The sequence below is a fragment of the Hyla sarda genome, chromosome 4, assembly GCF_029499605.1.
Source record: "Hyla sarda isolate aHylSar1 chromosome 4, aHylSar1.hap1, whole genome shotgun sequence".
Taxonomy (NCBI): domain Eukaryota; kingdom Metazoa; phylum Chordata; class Amphibia; order Anura; family Hylidae; genus Hyla; species Hyla sarda.
Genome location: NC_079192.1, coordinates 418,754,710 through 418,778,724, shown reverse-complemented (window position 1 = coordinate 418,778,724; position 24,015 = coordinate 418,754,710). Strand labels below are relative to the sequence as shown.

Below are 24,015 nucleotides of genomic sequence, written 5' to 3'. Positions count from 1 at the left end.
AGATTTTTTTGGATCCTCAAGAAACAGTAAAATGTCATCCGCATACATTGTAATTTTGTCCCCTCTTCCCCCTGCTCCAAATCCTGATATTAAATCATCTTTTCTTATACTACTCGCCAATGGTTCTATTACCATTGCGAACAGCAGGGGGGAGAGGGGACAACCCTGCCTGGTGCCCCTCCTCAGTCCAAATCCCTTCGAACTAATGCCATCTATATTTATCTTCCCCGTAGCGTTTGAATACATCAGTTTAATTATTTTAATCAGATCTCCTCCCATTCCATATTTTTCCAATACCGCCCAAAGGAAGTCCCACTCCACCCTGGCAAAGGCCTTAACCGCATCCAATGACAGGATGGAGCGGGAACCCCTACCCTCACCTAGCTGTATATTTAAAAATGTAGGAGAAAAAAAAGGGAAGAGATACGGGGCGCTCTCTGGCGTAGTAGGTTGGGTTCTTGGATGAAAAATAAGAAAGAGAAGGAAGGATGCCCACCACCAGACCTATGTGATGGTACTGACCTCTGGGAGCTGTACATGGGGTATAGCACAGCTCTAAAGGAGTTACCCGTAAGAGGTGGGATGTTTCAGCTTGCTGCTCGGTGCCCCCTTGTCCGTCACCCCAAACGGGGTACGGAAAAGACAATATTGTAGAGGAAGTGCAGAAAATGCGGGGGTTCTGACCTCCGAGTGCTACTGTGATGGTAAAATTATGCGAAGATTCCAAAGGTACACAGGAACTTTTTTATTATCTAAAATTATCTTTATGGACCTGAGGAAGGCGTGAGAACACACCGAAATGCGTTGTCCAGTTGTTACTTTTATTCATAATAAAAAAGTTCCTGTGATCACAGTAGCGCTCGGAGGTCAGAACCCCCGCATTTTCTGCACTTCCTCTACAATACTAGCTGTATATTTGTGAGTACCCGCACTGATCCTTATTTATTAAGTCTGGTATAATTATCTGTATTGTATTAGCTAGGGCTTTTGCTACAATTTTAATATCTGTATTCAATAATGATATTGGTCTGTACAATTCTATTTCTTCCTTTTTCTTTTCTGGTTTTAGCAATAAAATTATATTAGCTTCATTCATTGATTTTGGTAGCGCCCCATTGCCGAGGGAACTATTTTTAACTCTGACCAAGGCTGGAATCAAAATCTCTCCATACCTTCTATTGATTTCAAAGGGGAACCCATCTCCACCTGGGGATGTGTTCCCTCCAATAGTACCTAGTGCTCTGTATAATTCATTCACCGTTAACCCCTTAAATCCTTAGCGCATATGGACGTTTATGAACGTCCATATGCGCATCCCCATGTATAATGCACACTCACAAGGTGAGCGCACATCATACCCGATGGGTCCCGGTTGCTATAAGCAACCAGGACCCACGCTAATGCCGGACATCGCCGATCGGGCTGATGTCCGGCATTAACTCTTTAGACTCGGCGTTCAAAGTTGATCGCCGCATCTAAAAGTAAAGTTATCCCGGCGGTCCTGATCGCGATGTCCTGATCCGCTTGGACGCAACAGGAGGTCCCCTCACCTGTCTCCTGCGCGTCCGAATGGCGATTGATTGCTCCAAGCCTCAAATCCAGGCTTGAGCAATCAACCACCGATAACACTGATCCCTGCCATTGAATGCAATGGCAGTGATCAGTGTATTGAATCAATGTACTCCCGATGGTGACCCCGGCCTCCGCTGGGCTCTCCTGGTCTTCTCCGGTCCTCTGCTGTCTTCTCCGGTCCTCCGCTGTCTTCTCCGGTCCTCCGCTGTCTTCTCCGGTCCTCCGCTGTCTTCTTCGGTCCTCCGCTGTCTTCTCCGGTCCTCCGCTGTCTTCTCCGGTCCTCTTCTGTCTTCTCCGGTCCTCCGATGTCTTCTCCGGTCCTCTTCTGTCTTCTCCGGTCCTCTTCTGTCTTCTCCGGTCCTCCGATGTCTTCTCCGGTCCTCCGCTGTCTTCTCCGGTCTGTCTTCTCCGGTCCATTCCTATTGGATGACGTGCGCAGCAGCGTAGTGACGTCACCGGAGAGGGCTGAGAAGACACCGGAAGACCAGCGCTGGACCCGGTCGATTTGATCATATGTCGGGGCCACTGTATATATATATATATATATATATATATATATATATATATATATATATAGTAAAGTAGAAGCAGTGGCACTCCAGGCTGGTGAAATAAAGTGGTGCTGCTTGACAAAGGTAGCGGGAGGCTGCTGAAACGTAGCTCGCTTTGGAGTAAATAAAGACACCACTTTATTTCACCAGCCTGGAGTGCCACTGCTTCTACTTTACTACATTATTTTGGATCTCTGACCCAGATCAACAACAGTCAGGCACCCGTTCACTTTCATCGCAGGAGTGCTGCTTCCCTCCTCTACTATATATATATATATATATTTGATAGCAAGATTAGTTTATTCTTAATACCTTACACAGTTTAGTTCTTTAATGTTAGTAGATGTTAGTGGATTCATGGGGTTAATTCCTTAAAAATAAACACATATAGTGCTGGTTGTTGTACGGGGCCCGTAGTCAGGGCTCTATCACCAGGGTTTTACCCCAATGTTGGAAGGAAGGTATCTTACTCCCGGAGTCCGGCGTTCTCCGGGCTCCGCTGCATACCATGTCGTGACATGGCATGGTTTCCAGGTTCAGAGGGTGGGGGGCGGAGCTCAGTTTAGCTTCCTGCCGCCATGTTCCCTTGCTGACATCTTCTCTTGATGACTCTGACACACATACACCTACCTCCTGGAGAGTGTTCTTCATCTGGACAACTGTTGCGAAGGGGTTTTCTTCACCAGGGAAAGAATTCTTTCCTCATCCTCCACAGTTGTTTTCCTTGGTCTTCCGGGTCTTTTGGTGTTGTTGAGCTCACCGGTGCATTCCTTCTTTTTAAGAATGTTCCAAACAGTTGTTTTGGCCACACCTAATGTTTTGGCCATCTCTCTGATGTTTTTTTTTTTTCCAGCCTAATGATGGCTTGCTTCAATCTCATTTTGAGAGTTGACAGCAACACATTCCAAATGCAAATAGCACACTTGAAATGAACTCTGGACCTTTTATCTGCTCATTGTAATTGGGATAATGAGGATAAAACACACACCTGGCCATGAAACAGCTGAGAAGCCAATTGTCCCATTACTTTTGGTCCCTTAACAAGTGGGAGGCACATATGCAAACTGTTGTAATTCTTACACCATTCACCTGATTAGGATGTAAATACACTCAAATTAAAGCTGACAGTCTGGAGTTAAAGCACATCTTGTTCACTTCAAATCCATTGTGGTGGTGTATAGAGCCAAAAATGTTAGACTTGTGTTGATGTCCAAATATTTATGGACATGACTGTATGTGTATATTATAATGCCAGATAATACATTTCTTAAATGAATTCTATTATTGTTATATGTGTACTGTATGCTTTCTGTGTACTGTACCTTTAATTGAGAGCAGGGAACCCCATGTGACTCGTCATTAACATCCTCATCATCACCACCTGTCATCATCCAGACCCTCATCATCATCACCTGTCATCATCCCCTTGTCATCATCCCACACCCCCCCCCCTTCATCATCCCCTTGTCATCATCCCCACTCCCCTTCATCATCCCACACCCCCCTTCATCATCCTCTTGTCATTATCCCCACTCCCCTTCATCATCCCACACCCCCCTTCATCATCCTCTTGTCATTATCCCCACTCCCCTTCATCATCCCACACCCCCCCTTCATCATCCCCTTGTAATCATCCCCACCCCCCTTCATCATCCCACACCCCCCCTTCATCATCCTCTTGTCATCATCCCACACCCCCCCTTCATCATCCTCTTGTCATCATCCGCCCTCAGTGGTCTTCAACCTGCGGACCTCCGGAGGTTTCAAAACTACAACTCCCAGCAAGCCCACTGCGGCCTTCGACATCATCCAGCCCCCTCTCACCCCCCTTTAGTTCTGTACAGTACTCACCTCCGCTCAGCGCTGGTCCGGTCCTGCAGGACTGTCCGGAGAGGAGGTGGTCCGGTGGGATAGTGGTTCCGGGCTGCTATCTTCACCGGGGAGGCCTCTTCTAAGCGCTTCGGGCCCAGAATAGAGGTGTTGCCTTGACGATGACGCAGAAGTACGTTGGCAATGAACGTACCTCTGCGTCGTTGTCAAGGCAACGTGACTATTCTGGGGCCGGGCCCGAAGCGCTTAGAAGAGGCCTCCCCGGTGAACATAGCAGCCCGGAACCACTATCCCACCGGACCACCTCCTCACCGGACAGTCCTGCAGGACCGGACCAGCGCCGAGCGGAGGTGAGTACTGTACAGAACTAAAGGGGATGAGAGGGGGCTGGATGATGTCGAAGGCCGCAGTGGTCTTCAACCTGCGGACCTCCGGAGGTTTCAAAACTACAACTCCCAGCAAGCCCGGACAGCCGATGGCTGCCCGGGCTTGCTGGGAGTTGTAGTTTTGAAACCTCTGGAGGTCCGCAGGTTGAAGACCACTGCGGGTGGAGAGTTCACTCGAGTATAAGCCGAGGGGGGTGTTTTCAGCACTAAAAATCGTGCTGAAAAACTCGGCTTATACTCGAGTATATACGGTAGGTGTTATCCATAAACCTTTGTATTAGTCAGTGATAAAGGACATTACTCTCCTCCACAACTAAACCTTAAAGGGGCACTCCGGCCCTGAGACATCTTATCCCCTATCCAAAGGATAGGGGATAAGATGTCTGACCACGGAGGTCCCGATGCTGGGTGGCGACCAGGGGGCCGGAGTATCGTGACATCACGACTCCGCCCCCATGTGACGTCACACGGGGGCAGAATCGTGACATCACGATACTCCATCTCCGTGGTTGCCACCTGGCTGTTTGTGAGCTGGCACCGCGACGTGCAGCGCAAACAAGTGGGTGCCGAATACAAGATTGCGGGGGTCCCCAGCGGCGGGACCCCCGCGGTGAGACATCTTATCCCCTATCCTTTGGAGTACCCCTTTAATGCAATATTTTGTGCCTCGAGCACTAGTCACATCTAGAGCTGCAGTCACTATTCTGCTGGTTCTTGCTGCCCTCTGGTGACTCGCAGCCTGTACGGCATTTTCCATTGTGGGTGACTTAATATGATCGTTCCTCCAGATACAATACAGAAACCACCGGCCACCCCCACCCCGAAAAAACACTCCAAAGAGGCAACACACCAAGGACGGCCTCCTTCTGGTTGGTCACACAATTTACTACACTTTCTCACTCCTAATATCTAGGAACATTTCGATTTCGTCCCTCCATGTATTACTGTTTCTCCTACATTTTTTTATTTTTTTTAACAAATTTTTTATTTTGTTTTCAAACATTTTACATAGAAAAACATGTAAACCAGGACAATCCCCTGGTATACAAACAAATCTAGAACAGACTTAACATAAGAACTGAGTCGTTCTCCTACATTTTGCACTTTAACATATCGCCTAGGATGATTCTTCTTCAGATTCCTCCTCCTCCTCCTCATTTTCGGATTCCTCCTCATGTTTGGATTCTTCCTTCTCGTATTCAGCCTTGTGTTTGGGTTTTTCAAAAGTATTCCAGGAGATACTCGGGGTAGACCTGATGCTTCTCAAACACCACAAAGATGGAGGGATTGTACATGTTGTCCACGCAGGAGTCATAGTACCGCAGGCTGTTGCCGGGTTTCTCTGGCGGACGCTTCATCAGGGGGTTTCCTGTCGTGTAGTCTCCCACCAGAACACGAGCCACGAACATCATCCGAATCTTTTTGAATTGCAGCCCTGAGAGTAATGTGGAGAATTCATGGGAGTACGAGGCGTCTCGAGCAAAGTAACTTCCTATGGGGAGAATTATGACACGTTATAAAGAACTCCTTACTATAATACCAAATATTAGAGTGAAACCCAAAGCTGTCAGACCAGATCATGCTGGGAGATGTACCCGTGTTTCCCCGAAAATAGTCACTGTCTTATACAGTCCTCAACATACGATGGTAATCCGTTCCAAATGGACCATCGTTTGTTGAAACCATCGCATGTTGAGGGATCCGTGCAATGTAAAGTATAGGACAGTGGTCTACAACCTGCGGACCTCCAGATGTTGCAAAACTACAACACCCAGCATGCCCGGACAGCCGTTGGCTGTCCGGGCATGCTGGATGTTGTAGTTTTGCAACATCTGGAGGTCCGCAGGTTGTAGACCACTGTTAGAGGAAGTTGTACTCACCTGTCCCCGCCGCTCCGGATCGTCACTGCTGCCCGGGATGTCGCCGTCCATCGCTGTCGCCGCGTCCCCTGAGTGACCCCGCCGCTCCGGCAAGGCCTCTGCTTCCCCGGCATCCTCGCTCTCCGTCGCCGCCATCACGTCGCTACGCACGCCGCTCCTATTGGATGATGGGACGGCGTGCGCAGCGACGTGATGACGTCGATGGAGAGCGCCGACGATGCAGAGGATCCTGAAGAGGACGCGCCGGAGCCCGAGGACAGGTAAGTGATCGTCAGCGGACCACACGGGGCACCGTAAACGGCTATCTGGTGGCAGCTGAAGCAGTCAGTGCTGCCGGATAGCCGTTTATGCGATGGCCCCGACATACAAAAGCATCGTATGTTGATGCTGCCTCTGAGAGTGATCGTATGCTGAAATGATCGTATGTCGGGGCCATCGTAGATCAGGGGGTCACTGTACTTATTTTTCCTCAAGAAGACACACTATGGCTTATTTTTAGGGGATGTCTTTATTCTCCCCCCTGAGGACCCACAAAGCAGAACTTTCTGTTCCTCACTTCACTGAGGAGACTTTTACTTTCACTTTCTGTTTCCCTCTATGCCGCGGCTGGCAGCAAAAACAGAAGGACCGGGACCTGACAGGGGGAGTCGACCTTGTTGATGGGGCTGCCGGCACCTCTCCGGTCACCTCCGAGATATGATGAGAAGGGCTGCCCGTCTTCTTTACCGCTCCATGCCGGTACCGTTAGCCACGCCTATCACGTCTCATTTTCGCGTATGGCTTATATTACGCCAATGCTTAGAGATTCTGCTACGGCTTATTTTATGGGTATGTCTTATTTTTGGGGAAACACGGTAGTAGTATGAAATCCTGAGGGCCACAGATGACTGAACTATCTGTCATGACTGCAAACATTGTAACTAATCTAAAGTGTCCTCTGCATCCTAATGTATCAATACAATGTACCCATATTCCTAAAGGGGTTCTCCAGCATAAGGTGATTTTAGTACATACCTGCCAGACAGTAATGGACATGCTTAGGAAGGATCTGCACTTGTTTTGAGGCTAAATGGCTATGCTGTGAAATTACCAAAACGCTGTGGCTATTTTTTGTGAACTGGCTATTTCCTCTTTGACAACAAATCCCATAGTTCCTTGTTTGTAAGTGTGAGGTCAATATTCTCCCTCTGAAAAATCAGCCATCTCACCCATTGAAACACAAATGAGCTGCATTCCATGCAATAGACCAGGGTTTTCTAACCAGGATGCCTCCAACTGTTGCAAAAATACAATTATTTGAAGAATGATCTCACTCCACCCATTAATGCACGGACAGGCTCCCTCTGAACACCTCACTAGTAATGTAATGTCTCGGGCTGCACTGCCACCTGGGAATACCTGAGATGATGCTCATTTTGTATGCCGTAAAAAAAAAATATCGGAGCAAAAATCACATAAGAATTGCAAAACCACCATGAAACAGGTACAGACACTATATAATGGACTACACAAGCTTTACAGACCCTGTAGCATAGTCAAATAATAGAAATACGAGCCCCAAAAGCTCATGACTTTCTATTTCTGTGGCATTGTATAGGACAGGGGTAGTTAACTACTTTTCGTAGGGGTCCGCTTATCCAAGTCTCCCACTTGCTAAGGGCCAAGCTTAACGCTAAGGCCTGGTTCACACCTAGAGGCCTCACTGCAATGTAAGAATGAGGCGCTGCATGTTACAGAACATTATTACCCTAATAATAAGCAAAAGAGTTAAAGGACTTACGGAAGTGTATGACCTGAATACTGCCACACACTGTGCCCTCAGAATATAATATTGCCACACACTGTGCCCTCTGAATATATAATACTGCCACACACTGTGCTCTCTGAATATAATACTGCCACACACTGTGCCCTCTAAATATAATACTTCCCCACACTGTACCCTCTGACTATAATACTACCACACACTGTGCCCTCTAAATATAATACTGCCACACACCGTGCTCTCTGAATATAATACTGCCACACACTGTGCCCTCTGAATATAATACTGCCACACACTGTGCCCTCTGAATATAATACTGCCACACACTGTGCCCTCTGAATATAATACTGCCACACACTGTGCCCTCTGAATATAATACTGCCCCACACTGTACCCTCTGACTATAATACTACCACACACTGTGCCCTCTGAATATAATACTGCCACACACGGTGCCCTCTGAATATAATACTGCCACACACGGTGCCCTCTGAATATAATACTGCCACACACTGTGCCCTCTGAATATAATACTGCCACACACTGTGCCCTCTGAATATAATACTGCCACACACTGTGCCCTCTGAATATAATACTGCCACACACTGTGCCCTCTGAATATAATACTACCACACACTGTGCCCTCTGAATATAATACTACCACACACTGTGCCCTCTGAATATAATACTACCACACACTGCGCCCTCTGAATATAATACTGACATAAACTGTGCCCTCTGAAAATAATACTGCCACACACTGTACCCTCTGAATATAATACTGCCACACACTGTACCCCCTGAATATAATACTGGCAGTGACGTCACGAGTGGGGCGTGACCAAGACATCACGAGCCTCCGCCCAGTATCACCAGTCATCTGGCACGGAGTGAAGTTCCCTCCTTGCACCCGATGTCTAGGGTGCCACAGTAGACATCGTGGGGGTCCCCAGCGGCAGGACCCCTGCAATCAGACATCTTATTCCCTATGTCTAGGGGCGGAGTACCCCTTTAATTTACTAGTTATATATTATAGCTTAGGCGATCCGCTGAGCACATCGAGCATGTTACTGGCAGGCGCCCTATCCACTACGTACACTCCACATAAGGTTTTTATAGTTTATTTTTTATTTATTTTATTATAATTATTATTATAATAATTATTATTTAAGGGACTTATGTATTTGATTATTATATTAACGTATTAATTATAATATTATATTAACTTATTGTTTGCATAACATATTTTGTATTGCAATTTTTATGGTAACGTTGTCATGGAAAGTCTTGGTGTGACCTTATGACCCGGTAGTCATTTGCTACCATTATCTTTTTAACCTTGACGTTTGCTTTGTGTTTTTATTACCCTCTGACCGTACTGGTCTCGAAAATAAACGTTACAGTTTATGGAATAAACACTGTTTGATTGAATCTATCATTCAGTGATTTTGTTTCCTCCACCCGCTCTTGGAAGGCGCCAATACGAAGTCCATTTTGGGGATTGCCATTCCCATTACAGGCCTATTTTTGGCCCCAGTCCAGCCCTGATTGTCACCGGGGCCCTTCAGCTGTAGGATAACAGAGCAGCTGTATGATCTCTCCAGTAACCTCTATGGGAGTCAATCTGAATTTAAATGAGAAAACAAACAGAGCTTCTCTGTACACGTTATTTCCTACCTTCTCCATAACGATTGCCATGGGCGCCGCAAAGACGCCAGTCAAAATTCTGGTAGCAGATGGCATCTATGTTCTTGTCTTCTGTGCTATGGAACAGTCTCTTTTCATTCACTTTTTGTCCCTGATTTATTTTTTTCATCTGTTCCTTTTGCCTTAAATGAAAGATACAACATTACATGACAAAGTGTAAACCATCAAGGGTCCATCAGCCATAGTGAAGAAGGGAGATAGGGCCACAAGCATTCTTAATCACAATTGTTCTATGGGCTACATAATATACAGAGGTACACAATACACTTTGCATAATCATCTGTCTTGGAAATACTATCTTCTCTCCTGTCGAGAAATTATTTTCTTTTTGAGGGCGAGTCCACCAGTCGTGAGGTACAGCAATGGGGAGCCTACTGTAATCTGTATCGCAATTGGTGGGAGGACCAACATGTCTTCGGAGAGGACATGTCATCATGGACCATTAACATGTGGCTCCGGTTCGTAGACGATTTATTATTTACACCTCCACAGAGGAGTCTGTTGTTCAATTTGTCATTGTACTGAATCATAATTCACTGGGCTTTAAATTTATGTATAGTAGGAGTTGTACAGAACTGGTGTTACTGGACTTGTAAATCTAGGTGACCCAAAATGATCACATTCTGATGAGTACACATAAAAAAAAAAACAGCGACTGTAAGTAAGTCCACCCCTCATATATATATATAGGCAAAACGATGGCGCAGGGCTCCAAAGATTAGAGGAAAAACTGATTTATTGGCTCACATCACAGCAACATTTCTGTCCGACCAAGCTTGATAATGTAGGACAGAAATGTTGCTGTGATGTGAGCCAATAAATCCAAAGTTTTTTTCACTAACCTTTGGAGTCCTGCGCCATTGTTTTTTCTATATTGAAGGGACTTTGATCGCGTCCGGGACGCTGGCACCATGCATTTAATCTGATGAGTAGTGTTGCAATACATTTGTTACATTTGTTTTTGGAACTATAAAAAAAAAAAAAAGAAATTATATATATATATATATATATATATATACACACACACACACACATAAATATATATATACAGGGTGGGCCATTTATATGGTTACACCTTAATAAAATGAGAATGGTTGGTGATATAAACTTCCTGTTTGTGGCACATTAGTATAATCCACTTTCCAGGAAACTGTTCATCTAGGAATGCTCGGACCTGACACCCATAATGTGGTGGTCACCATCTTGCTGGAAAAACTCAGGGGACGTGCAGCTTCAGTGCATAAAGAGGGAAACACATCATCATGTAGGCCACTGGATATGTGAAATTGCTCCATGATGATGTTTCCCTCTTTATGCACTGAAGCTGCACGTCCCCTGAGTTTTTCCAGCAAGATGGTGACCACCACCTTATGGGTGTCAGATCCGAGCATTCCTAGATGAAGAGTTTCCTGGAAAGTGGATTGGTCATCGTGGGCCAGTTGAATGGCCCCCAAGGTCTCCCGATCTGACCCCCTTAGACTTTTATCTTTGGGGTCATCTGAAGGCAATTGTCTATGCTGTAAAGATACGAGATGTGCAGCACCTGAAACTACGGATACTGGAAGCCTGTGCTAGCATTTCTCCTGCGGTGTATATAGTAGTATATAGCAGTGTACAGGGATACTGGAAGCCTGTGCTAGCATTTCTCCTGCGGTGTATATAGTAGTATATAGCAGTGTATACGGATACTGGAAGCCTGTGCTAGCATTTCTCCTGCGGTGTATATAGTAGTATATAGCAGTGTATACGGATACTGGAAGCCTGTGCTAGCATTTCTCCTGCGGTGTATATAGTAGTATATAGCAGTGTATACGGATACTGGAAGCCTGTGTTAGCATTTCTCCTGCGGTGTATATAGTAGTATATAGCAGTGTATACGGATACTGGAAGCCTGGGCTAGCATTTCTCCTGCGGTGTATATAGTAGTATATAGCAGTGTATACGGATACTGGAAGCCTGTGCTAGCATTTCTCCTGCGGTGTATATAGTAGTATATAGCAGTGTATACGGATACTTAAAACCTGTGCTAGCATTTCTCCTGCGGTGTATTTAGTAGTATATAGCAGTGTACAGGGATACTGGAAGCCTGTGCTAGCATTTCTCCTGCGGTGTATATAGTAGTATATAGCAGTGTATACAGATACTGGAAGCCAGTGCTAGCATTTCTCCTGCGGTGTATATAGTAGTATATAGCAGTGTATACGGATACTGGAAGCCTGTGCTAGCATTTCTCCTGCGGTGTATATAGTAGTATAGAGCAGTGTATACGGATACTGGAGGCCTGTGCTAGCATTTCTCCTGCGGTGTATATAGTAGTATATAGCAGTGTATACGGATACTGGAAGCCTGTGCAGCATTTCTCCTGCGGTGTATATAGTAGTATATAGCAGTGTATACGGATACTGGAAGCCTGTGCTAGCATTTCTCCTGCGGTGTATATAGTAGTATATAGCAGTATATAGAGAAGAGGGTTGCATTGACAACACAATGGGCAGCACATTGAACACATTTTATAAGTGGTCAGAAACTTGAAAATAACTCATGAAAGAATAAAGTTACGGTAAAACCAAGCGCATCATTGTTTTTCTTGAGAAATTCCCAATAAGTTTGATGTGTCACATGACCCTCTTCCTATTGAAAAAACAAAAGTTGGATTCAAAATGGCCGACTTCAAAATGGCCGCCATGGTCACCACCCATCTTGAAAAGTTTCCCCCCTCACATATACTAATGTGCCACAAACAGGAAGTTATCACCAACCATTCCCATTTTATTAAGGTCTATCCATAGAAATGGCCCAACCTGTATGTATATATATATATATATATATATATATATATATATATTAGGGATCGACCGATATAATTTTTTTAGGGCCGAGACCGATAATCGGTGGAGGTTAGGGCCGATAGGCGATAACTTATACCGATATTCTGGTATAAGTTATCGGCTATTTATCCCCCTGCGACACCGCTGCAGATCATTGATTTAAAGCAGGCGCTTTAAATCAATGCACTGCAGTGGCTTTTGCGGTGCCATAGGCCGCCGCCGCCACCACCCGCTTCTCTCCCCCTACCTGTCAGGGTGGTCCGGGCCATCCATCCTTCCTGTAGTGTCCGGCGGCATTCCGGGTGGAGGGTGAACCGGTCCGGGCTGTCCTTCTCCGGGGGTCATCTTCTCCACTCCGGGCAGGCTCCGGCCTAGTAACGCAGCAGAGACGCCGCTGCGCAGTGACGCCCGTGCACAGCAACGCACCTGACGTCACGGCGCAGCGGCGTCTATGCAGCGTACTAGGCCGGAGCCTGCCCGGAGTGGAGAAGATTACCCCCGGAGAAGGACAGCCCGGACCGGTTCACCCTCCACCCGGAATGCCGCCGGACACTACAGGAAGGATGGATGGCCCGGACCAGCCCAATTACGGGTAAGTTTAATTTTTTTTTTTATAGACTCGGAGGGTGGGGGAGGGGCCCGACCGATATAGCGGTATGGGCAAAAATCCATACCGTGGGAGAAAAAAAAAATGGTATCCGGTTCATACCGGTATACCGCCCAGCACTACGGTGGGGGGTGCGACGCGGTGCGGTGGGTCGGGGGGGGGGGGGGGGGGGCGATCGCGGTGCGGCGGGTCGGGGGCGGCTTTCGCGGTGCGGGCGATGCGGGCATTGTCGGCTTATCGGCAAGGTAATTGCTGATACCGATAATGCCCAAAATCGTGCTTATCGGCCGATCCCTAATATATATATATATATATATATATATATATATATATATACAGAAAAGTTTTTTGTGGTACTGACCACTGCATAGGTTAGGTCTCCCAAATTTAATTAGAAAGAATTTTCGTAAAGGGAACCTTTAAAATATTGCTTTTAATTTATCCTTTAAAAAATGTACAAAAAACAAAAAACAAAATAATGAATGAAAGATTTTTTTTGGAAAAAAAATTTTTTTGAAAAATTATTTTCTTGACCGCCACCAGTGTATATGATTAACTTGTGTTCAAACAATGTTCATAATTCCGTAATAATTCTGAGAGTTCAAACAATGTTCATAAGTTCCTGTGTGTTAAAGGTCTATCGATCAATCTCAGTATCGGTGCCTATTCACATAGGTAGCCGCTGTGCCTGCGTTATTCTCCTTTTCTTATTTCGGTATGTAATAAGCGCATCCACATTGGAATACCAGTACAATACAACAACAATTCCGTAATATATTGCTCATAGTGCTGTGTTTAATTGCAATTAATCCCATATTGCTATATGCTTGTTCACATTCATGCCGGTTGCGATATATTGGTCGTACTCCACATGAGTGTGTTCATTGGTACACAGGGTTAATCACCATCCCGGGCGTGTATCCAACACCTTGTATGTGCGCTTGTTCACACTCCTGCTAATGGATCGTCAATCTGGGTATATGTACGAACCCCTATGTATGTGTTTGTTCACACTGCTGCCGGTTGATTGCCCTTCTGGGCGTATGTCCAACACCTTATATAGGTGCTTATTCACACTCCTACTGGTTGTGATATTTGAATAGTTTACAGATTAAAGTTCTTAAATAAATCGTTTTATCACCGGCTGAGGCATATATCCTCCACTGTATAACACTCTCCGATTGGGATTAATTTAATTCACATATGAATATATACGGTCCTAGTTGTTCGTCCTCGTATTTGTTTTATTTTTGTAGTTCTAATATCCACTCTGCGTTATTAGGTTTTAGCTTTCTGTTCACATTGATGTATTCATGTCTCAGCCTTTTTTAACCCTCTACATGAGACATTCGCAGTCACCACAGCACCTCATTCATACAGTGTTATCTGTTCATTATTATTATACTGAGGTGTATATATTCACTGCACTGTGGAGCTCTATATAGTGAATACTCAGGGTGTAATTCATACACCTCGATTCTTCACTATTACTTGTAGTGAGTATATTACTATGTATGTGAACCCATCAATCATCACAATACCAATAAATCACCACATGCATATTTCACACAATTTGTAGCCTTTTTGTTACTCATGCACAAATAGATTCAGGTATGATTGGACGATTACATATAAACCTCTGAGTACGTAAAGACTCTATTCACATTGTATTGCGATCACACATATTGTTCAGCATATATGGAGCCAATTGCAGATATGAGGATATTATCCAGTTTAATAATTTGTAGAGTTCAAACGTTAGTAGTCATTAATTGTAGTTGTATTTAGTATGCACAGTCTATAATGCGATTGTCAGCAACTTATGACCTTTATCATATTGATATATTTAAATATGCACTTATTTCTTTTTGTTATCCATTTGCATATTTGATATATTTTATACAAGTGTTCCGTAATTATTATTCACTTAGTATCATATTTCCTTTCCCACAGGAATCCATTTACACTTTGCATGCATGCATTGCCTTATATCTTGTTTTAGAGAGGTCAATAGAAAAAAGTGCAAATGGAAAGAAAAACCTGGTGTAGATCAAGGATGCAGTTCACATTGTCTAGGTTCGACGCGTTTCTTTTGCCAGGTCTTCAGGAACCATATTAGGCCATTTTCTTTCATCAAAAGTATAGAGCCATGTTGTTTGATGTCCGACACTGATGGCTGAAGACCTGGCAAAAGAAACGCGTCGAACCTAGACAATGTGAACTGCATCCTTGATCTACACCAGGTTTTTCTTTCCATTTGCACTTTTTTCTATTGACCTCTCTAAAACAAGATATAAGGCAATGCATGCATGCAAAGTGTAAATGGATTCCTGTGGGAAAGGAAATATGATACTAAGTGAATAATAATTACGGAACACTTGTATAAAATATATCAAATATGCAAATGGATAACAAAAAGAAATAAGTGCATATTTAAATATATCAATATGATAAAGGTCATAAGTTGCTGACAATCGCATTATAGACTGTGCATACTAAATACAACTACAATTAATGACTACTAACGTTTGAACTCTACAAATTATTAAACTGGATAATATCCTCATATCTGCAATTGGCTCCATATATGCTGAACAATATGTGTGATCGCAATACAATGTGAATAGAGTCTTTACGTACTCAGAGGTTTATATGTAATCGTCCAATCATACCTGAATCTATTTGTGCATGAGTAACAAAAAGGCTACAAATTGTGTGAAATATGCATGTGGTGATTTATTGGTATTGTGATGATTGATGGGTTCACATACATAGTAATATACTCACTACAAGTAATAGTGAAGAATCGAGGTGTATGAATTACACCCTGAGTATTCACTATATAGAGCTCCACAGTGCAGTGAATATATACACCTCAGTATAATAATAATGAACAGATAACACTGTATGAATGAGGTGCTGTGGTGACTGCGAATGTCTCATGTAGAGGGTTAAAAAAGGCTGAGACATGAATACATCAATGTGAACAGAAAGCTAAAACCTAATAACGCAGAGTGGATATTAGAACTACAAAAATAAAACAAATACGAGGACGAACAACTAGGACCGTATATATTCATATGTGAATTAAATTAATCCCAATCGGAGAGTGTTATACAGTGGAGGATATATGCCTCAGCCGGTGATAAAACGATTTATTTAAGAACTTTAATCTGTAAACTATTCAAATATCACAACCAGTAGGAGTGTGAATAAGCACCTATATAAGGTGTTGGACATACGCCCAGAAGGGCAATCAACCGGCAGCAGTGTGAACAAACACATACATAGGGGTTCGTACATATACCCAGATTGACGATCCATTAGCAGGAGTGTGAACAAGCGCACATACAAGGTGTTGGATACACGCCCGGGATGGTGATTAACCCTGTGTACCAATGAACACACTCATGTGGAGTACGACCAATATATCGCAACCGGCATGAATGTGAACAAGCATATAGCAATATGGGATTAATTGCAATTAAACACAGCACTATGAGCAATATATTACGGAATTGTTGTTGTATTGTACTGGTATTCCAATGTGGATGCGCTTATTACATACCGAAATAAGAAAAGGAGAATAACGCAGGCACAGCGGCTACCTATGTGAATAGGCACCGATACTGAGATTGATCGATAGACCTTTAACACACAGGAACTTATGAACATTGTTTGAACTCTCAGAATTATTACGGAATTATGAACATTGTTTGAACACAAGTTAATCATATACACTGGTGGCGGTCAAGAAAATAATTTTTCAAAAAAAATTTTTTTCCAAAAAAAATCTTTCATTCATTATTTTGTTTTTTGTTTTTTGTACATTTTTTAAAGGATAAATTAAAAGCAATATTTTAAAGGTTCCCTTTACGAAAATTCTTTCTATATATATATATATATATACACACACACACATAAATATATATATATATATATACACACACACACACATAAATATATATATATATATATATATATATATACACACACACACACATAAATATACACAGATACATATAGTAGTTTGGAGTAGCCGTATCAGTCCAGTAATGCAGAATCATAATAGGATGTTGAAAAATCTTGTGATACCTTTTTTATTGGACTGAAAGTATTTTGTTAGTGAGAAGATTTCGGGATTCCTCCCTTTATCAAATCAAAATCATTTTTGAGCACAGAGGAAGAAAATACAGGTTACATCTCATGAAACATGCAGGGGTTAAAACAACATATGCGGAGAATTCCCACTAAGTTGGGCCATAGATTGTACAGCTATAGGATGATTAACTACAAAGATAAGGATGGGAAGGGGGACAGAGGTGAGAATGGTGATTAAAGGGGTACTCCGCCCCTAGATGTCTTATCCCTTATCCAAAGAATAGGGGATAAGATGTCTGACCGCGAGGGTCCCGCCGCACTGTCACGCCCCCCCTCCCATAGACTTGCATTGAGGGGTGTGGCTGTGACATCACGAGCCTCCGGCCCAGCATCACCAGTCATTTGGCATGGAGCGAAGTTCACTCCGTGCACTGGATGACTGGGGAGCCGCAGCCGAGATTGCGGGGGTCCCCAGCGGCGGGACCCCCACAATCAGACATCTTATCAGAACAGATATGAGGGGGCGGGGAGTGATGTCATGAGGAGGCGGGGCTATGACATCACAAGCTCCCGACGCTGGCTCCAGCATTCGGAACAGTTTGTTCCAAACACTGAGCAGCGGAGTACCCCTTTAAGACAAACACGACGGACTTATGGTGTTTAGTCGTAACTCACCTGAGTACCCACTTGGGCATTTTTTTTTGTAGCAAAGGTAAGAGAGACATCTGTACTGATTCTGGATATGCATTTGGGATTGCTCCTGACTATGGTCCCATCTGGAGGGCTAGATCTTTCTCACCTTGGCTAGGAAAACCAATCAAAAATGCAGAAGCAGTCAAGGAGCTGATGGAGTGCGCTCAGCCTATCACCGGCTGAGGCGGGACGTCGCGGCTGCTGACCATACGCTGACTGCAGTGTGATCCTGAGCAGCAGGGAGCAGCATTGGAGGAACAGGACTCCGATATCTGCGCAACGGGGGAAAGTAGGAAGGGGAGTTTAAGTTTGTTTTTTTAGTTTTTGCAGACCGGGCACAGGGGAAGTTAAAAGTTTTGCGCCACATTTCTCCTTTAAATGGGGTACATACTAGAGATGTCCCGATACCATTTTTTTAAGACCGAGTACGAGTACCGATACTATATTCTTAAGTACTCGCAGATACCAATTACAGATTTTTTTTAATGTAACGTGACAGTGTTTTTTTTTTTTCCCTTAAGGATGCGTTCACACGGGCGAATCCACAGCGCATTTTACGCTGCGGATCCGTTGCTGAAGGACCGCTATGTGGTGCCTTTAGATGAGCCTGCTCGGAGCAGTAATACGCGAGTCGCAGGGTGCATACGCAGTGTACTTGCACATCGCGGCTGCTCTTAGCCTAGCTCATGGATCAGCTTCGATGTGTGCGAGTACACCACGCATGCGCGGCGACTTGCGCATCGCTTCAGTGTGTCCGCTTTAGTGTGTATTGCCGCTCCGAGCAGGCACATCTAAAGGCAGCATGTAGCGGTCCTTCAGCGGCGGATCCACTATGTAAAATACGCTGTGGATTTGCCTGTGTGAACGTACCCTTAATGGGAAAAAGGAGATTTTTGTTTACTTACCATAAAATCTCTTTCTCAAAGGATCCTTTGGGGGACACAGACCGTGGGTGTATGCTGCTGTCTCTAGGAGGTGTGACACTATGGTAATAAAAAAAGTCGGCTCCTCCCAGCAGGATATACCCGCCTTCAGGCTCTGAGCTAGTCAGTTTAAGTTCCAGAACAATAGGAGGAGACCAACAGGTCAAAGAAAACCCAAAACTGTCCGAGAACCAGAAGAAAAACATAACTGAACACACCCTCGGACAGAGAACCAAAGGAAAATCCCAAAAAGGGTGGGAGCTGTGTCCACCAATGGATCCTTCGAGAAAGAGATTTTACGGTAAGTAAACAAAAATCTCCTTTTCCACCACCTTAGGCAAAAAGGAAGGATCTGGCCGGAAAACAACCTTGTCCTGGTGGATCACCAGAAACGGAGAACGGCAGGAAAGAGCTGCCAACTCAGACACCCTCCGGATGGAGGTGATAGCAACAAGAACACTTTCCAAGAAAGGAGGCGGAGAGAGACACCTCTCTAAGGGGCTCAAAGGGTGCACCCTGGAGGGCACTCAGAACCAAATTCAAGTCCCAAGGGGGAGAGGGTGACCGATAAGGAAGAACAGTGTGCGCTACTCCATGAAGGAAGGTCCGGATGTGAGAATTAGAAGACAGGGGTCGCTGGAAAAGAACAGCAAGGGCCGAAACCTGACCTTTAAGTGAACTGAGAGACAATCCCAGTTCCAACCCCGACTGCAAAAAGGAGAGAAGACGGGGAACCGAGAAGGTTACCGGGGAGAAGTCCTGAGCTTCACACCAACGAAAATAAGACCGCCAAGTACGGTGGTAAATTCTTGCGGTGGAGGGCTTACGAGCCTTGAGCATGGTGTGAATGACTTGGGAAGAGAACCCGCGGGCCCTCAAAACCGCGGTCTCAACCGCCACGCCGTCAAATGCAGCGGCTATAAATTGGGGTGGCAAGAGGACCCTGAGAGCAGGTCCGGGCGGAGCGGAAGGCGCAGAGGAGCGTCGTCCAGGAGCCTGACTATGTCGGCGTACCACGACCTTCGGGGCCAATCTGGAGCTACCAGAATGGCGGGGACGTCCTCTGCCTTGATCTTCCTTAGCACCCTGGGAAGGAGCGGAGAGGAGGGAACAGATAAGGTAGGACAAACCCCACCCAAGGAATCACTAGGGCGTCCACGGCCAGAGCCTGAGGGTCCCGGGACTTGGACACAAAAGGAAGGATCTTCCGATTGTGCCGGGACGCAAAGAGGTCCATGTCCGGAATGCCCCAGAGGTCCCAGAGCTGCGCGAAGACCTCCAGATGTAGAGACCACTTGCCGGGGTCGGGTGAGGACCGACTGAGGAAGTCCGCTTCCCAGTTGAGCACTCCCGGAATGTGAATCGCCGAAAAGCCCGGAACCTTGCTCTCCGCCCAGGTGAGAATCTTGGTCACCTCGGCCATGGCTGCCGAGCTGTGAGTGCCGCCCTGTCGATTTATGTACGCCGTGGCGTTGTCCGACTGAACACAGACAGGACGGGACTGAAGACGGGACTCCCAATGAAGAAGACAAAGAAGAATCGCCCGTAATTCCAATATGTTTATTGGAAGAAGGGTCTCCTGGGGAGACCAGAGTCCCTGAACCGGCCAATCCCTGAACACGCTGCCCCAGCCCGACAGGCTGGCATCCATTGTAACAACCTGCCAGTGAAGGGGAAGAAACGACCGCCCTTGGAGAAGAAGGGGGGAGCGGAGCCACCAGAGCAAAGACTGACGGACCCTGCCAGGGAGAACAATCTGACGATCGAGGGACAGAGGAGACCTGTTCCATCGAGAGAGAATCGCCAGTTGAAGGGGGCGGTAATGAAACTGGGAAAAGGGTACGGCTTCCATAGTTGCCACCATCCGACCCAGGACTTCCATACAGTGCGGATGGAGACTGATAGCTGGGTCCGAAGGGAGCGGACCCCCGACCGGAGCGCCAGACGTTTGTCCGGCAGAAGACAAATTCGGCAGAGGCCATGTCAAATCGAAGTCCCAGGAAGGTTAGAGACTGGGGTAGGACGGAGGACTGACTTGTCCCGGTTGACCATCCACCCGAAGCGAATCAGAGTGTGGAGAGTGATGTCCAGATTCTCCAGAGTCTATGCTCTGGTTGGAGCCTTGATGAGAAGGTCGTCCAGAAAGGGTATCACCGAGATTCCCCTCGACCGTAACAGGCCCATCACTGGCGCAAGGATCTTTGTAAAGACCAGAGGAGCCGAGGCTAGACCGAAGGGGAGGGCTACGAATTGAAAGTGCCCCTCCGGAACCGCAAAGCGGAGGTACCGATGATGGCCCGGAAATATTGGCACATGGAGGTAGGCATCCTTGATGTCCACCGATGAAAGGAGTACAAGTACTTGTGTAAATGTCCAGTATCTGTCCCGATACCAGTATCGGTATAAGGACATCCCTAGTACATACTATACACAGATGAGATCTGACCTACCACTGGAACACCTGCCACAGCGACGGGTTCTGGAGACGCCACAGCTTCCTCACCATGTACCCGCTGACTGTCTTGGTGAAGCTGCTGACAATTTCTGAGAACTCCCTGGACATGCGAGAGACGCGAACTTTCTGAAGAGAAAAACATAAGTTATCACCTCCGGTCACGTGTCGTCCGGTCAGCGCTGTAGTCACCGGTCATAGGGACATTACCTGACAGCCGATCTCCGGCAGGGCCGACGCGTCCCATGTTCTCGGGTAGATCTCAGTCTTCAGGGGGGGTGGTGCTGTATTCAGGGGAGGCGGTGCTGTCTTCAGGGAGAACGGCGCTGTCTTCAGGGGAGGCGGTGCTGTCTTCAGGGAGAACGGCGCTGTCTTCAGGGGAGGCGGTGCTGTCTTCAGGGGGGGCGGTGCTGTATTCAGGGAGAACAGCATTGACACCAGGGAGAAATGCGCTGATCCTGGGGGGGGCGGTTCTGTCTTCAGGGGGGGCGGTGCTGACTTCTGGGGGGGAGGTGCTGATGCTTTAGTACTTAAAGAATAGAGAAGTTGAATCCTTTTAGCAGGCAGACAATTCTCTTTTTCTTCCTCATCTTCATAGTGCAGAGCTGTCTTGTTTTTTACATATAATGTTTTACAAAACAGAATGCTTGGATGTATAGGGAGAGGTATAAGCAGTAGAGAGAGAGAGAGAGAGAAGTGCTCATGAGTGTATAGGAAGAGGTATAAGCAGTAGAGAGAAGTGCTCATGGATGTATAGGGAGAGGTATAAGCAGTAGAGAGAAGTGCTCATGAGTGTATAGGGAGAGGTATAAGCAGTAGAGAGAAGTGCTCATGAGTGTATAAGGAGAGGTATAAGCACTAGAGAGAAGTGCTCATGAGTGTATAGGGAGAGGTATAAGCAGTAGAAAGAGAGAAGTGCTCATGGATGTATAGGGAGAGGTATAAGCAGTAGAGAGAAATGCTCATGAGTGTATAGGGAGAGGTATAAGCAGTAGAGAGAAGTGCTCATGAGTGTATAGGGAGAGGTATAAGCAGTAGAGAGAAGTGCTCATGGGTGTATAGGGAGAGGTATAAGCAGTAGAGGGAAGTGCTCATGGGTGTATAGGGAGAGGTATAAGCAGTAGAGAGAAGTGCTCATGAGTGTATAGGAAGAGGTATAAGCAGTAGAGAGAAGTGCTCATGGATGCATAGGGAGAGGTATAAGCAGTAGAGAGAAGTGCTCATGAGTGTATAGGGAGAGGTATAAGCAGTGGAGAGAAGTGCTCATGAGTGTATAGGGAGAGGTATAAGCAGTAGAAAGAGAGAAGTGCTCATGGGTGTATAGGGAGAGGTATAAGCAGTAGAGGGAAGTGCTCATGAGTATATAGGAAGAGGTATAAGCAGTAGAGAGAAGTGCTCATGAGTGTATAGGGAGAGGTATAAGCCGTAGAAAGAGAGAAGTGCTCATGGGTGTATAGGGAGAGGTATAAGCAGTAGAGGGAAGTGCTCATGGGTGTATAGGGAGAGGTATAAGCAGTAGAGAGAAGTGCTCATGAGTGTATAGGGAGAGGTATAAGCAGTAGAGAGAAGTGCTCATGAGTGTATAGGGAGAGGTATAAGCAGTAGAGAGAAGTGCTCATGGGTGTATAGGGAGAGGTATAATCAGTAGAGAGAAGTGCTCATGAGTGTATAGGGAGAGGTATAAGCAGTAGAGAGAAGTGCTCATGAGTGTATAGGGAGAGGTATAAGCAGTAGAGAGAAGTGCTCATGGATGCATAGGGAGAGGTATAAGCAGTAGAGAGAAGTGCTCATGAGTGTATAGGGAGAGGTATAAGCAGTAGAGAGCAGTGCTCATGGGTGTATAGGGAGAGGTATAAGCAGTAGAGAGAAGTGCTCATGAGTGTATAGGGAGAGGTATAAGCAGTAGAGAGAAGTGCTCATGAGTGTATAGGACGAGGTATAAGCTGGAGAGAAGTGCTCATAGGTGTGTAGGGAGAGGTATAAGCAGTAGAGGGAAGTGCTCATGGGTGTATAGGGAGAGGTATAAGCAGTGGACAGAAGTGCTCATGAGTGTATAGGGAGAGGTATAAGCAGTAGAGAGAAGTGCTCATGAGTGTATAGGGAGAGGTATAAGCAGTAGAGAGAAGTGCTCATGAGTGTATAGGGAGAGGTATAAGCAGTAGAGAGAAGTGCTCATGGGTGTATAGGGAGAGGTATAAGCAGTAGAAAGATAGAAGGGCTCATGCCGCTGTACAGAACACTGGTGAGACCTCACTTGGAGTATTGTGCGCAGTACTGGAGGCCGTATCTTCAGAAGGATATAGATACTCTAGAGAGAATTCATAGAAGATACTAAACCAGTACATGGATTACAGGATAAAACTTACCAGGAAAGGTTAAAGGACCTTAACATGTATAGAAGAAAGAAGAGACAGAGGGGATATGATAGAGACTTTATATACATAAAGGGAATCAACACGGGAAAGGAGGGGAAGATATATAAGAGAAGAAAAACTACCACAAGAGGACATAGTGTTATATAGAGGACAGAGTGTTATATAGAGGACATAGTGTTATATAGAGGACATAGTGTTATATATATAGAGGACATAGTGCTATATAGAGGACATAGTGTTATATAAAGGACAGAGTGTTATATAGAGGACATAGTGTTATATATAGAGGACATAGTGTTATATATAGAGGACATAGTGTTATATAGAGGACATAGTGTTATATAT

General features: G+C 45.5%; 1 protein-coding gene across 4 annotated transcripts in view; it reads right to left on the bottom strand.

Annotated features, from left to right (window-relative positions):
- Positions 1-5,241: 5,241 nt before the first annotated feature.
- LOC130267774 (protein mono-ADP-ribosyltransferase PARP12-like) overlaps positions 5,242-24,015 on the bottom strand; it is a 70,286-nt gene continuing 51,512 nt past the window's right edge. For 2 of the 4 annotated variants that reach the window (XM_056517953.1, XM_056517950.1), the window contains exons 11-14: positions 21,506-21,824; positions 21,294-21,424; positions 9,662-9,813; positions 5,244-5,831 (exon numbers count right to left, since the gene is read on the bottom strand). In XM_056517953.1, the coding sequence (XP_056373928.1) occupies positions 5,560-5,831; positions 9,662-9,813; positions 21,294-21,424; positions 21,506-21,824 (874 nt within the window). In that variant the 3' untranslated portion in view covers positions 5,244-5,559. Of the gene's footprint in view, positions 5,832-9,661; positions 9,814-21,293; positions 21,425-21,505; positions 21,825-24,015 lie in introns of all 4 variants that reach the window. The other 2 variants (XM_056517954.1, XM_056517951.1) reach the window with 2 other exon arrangements.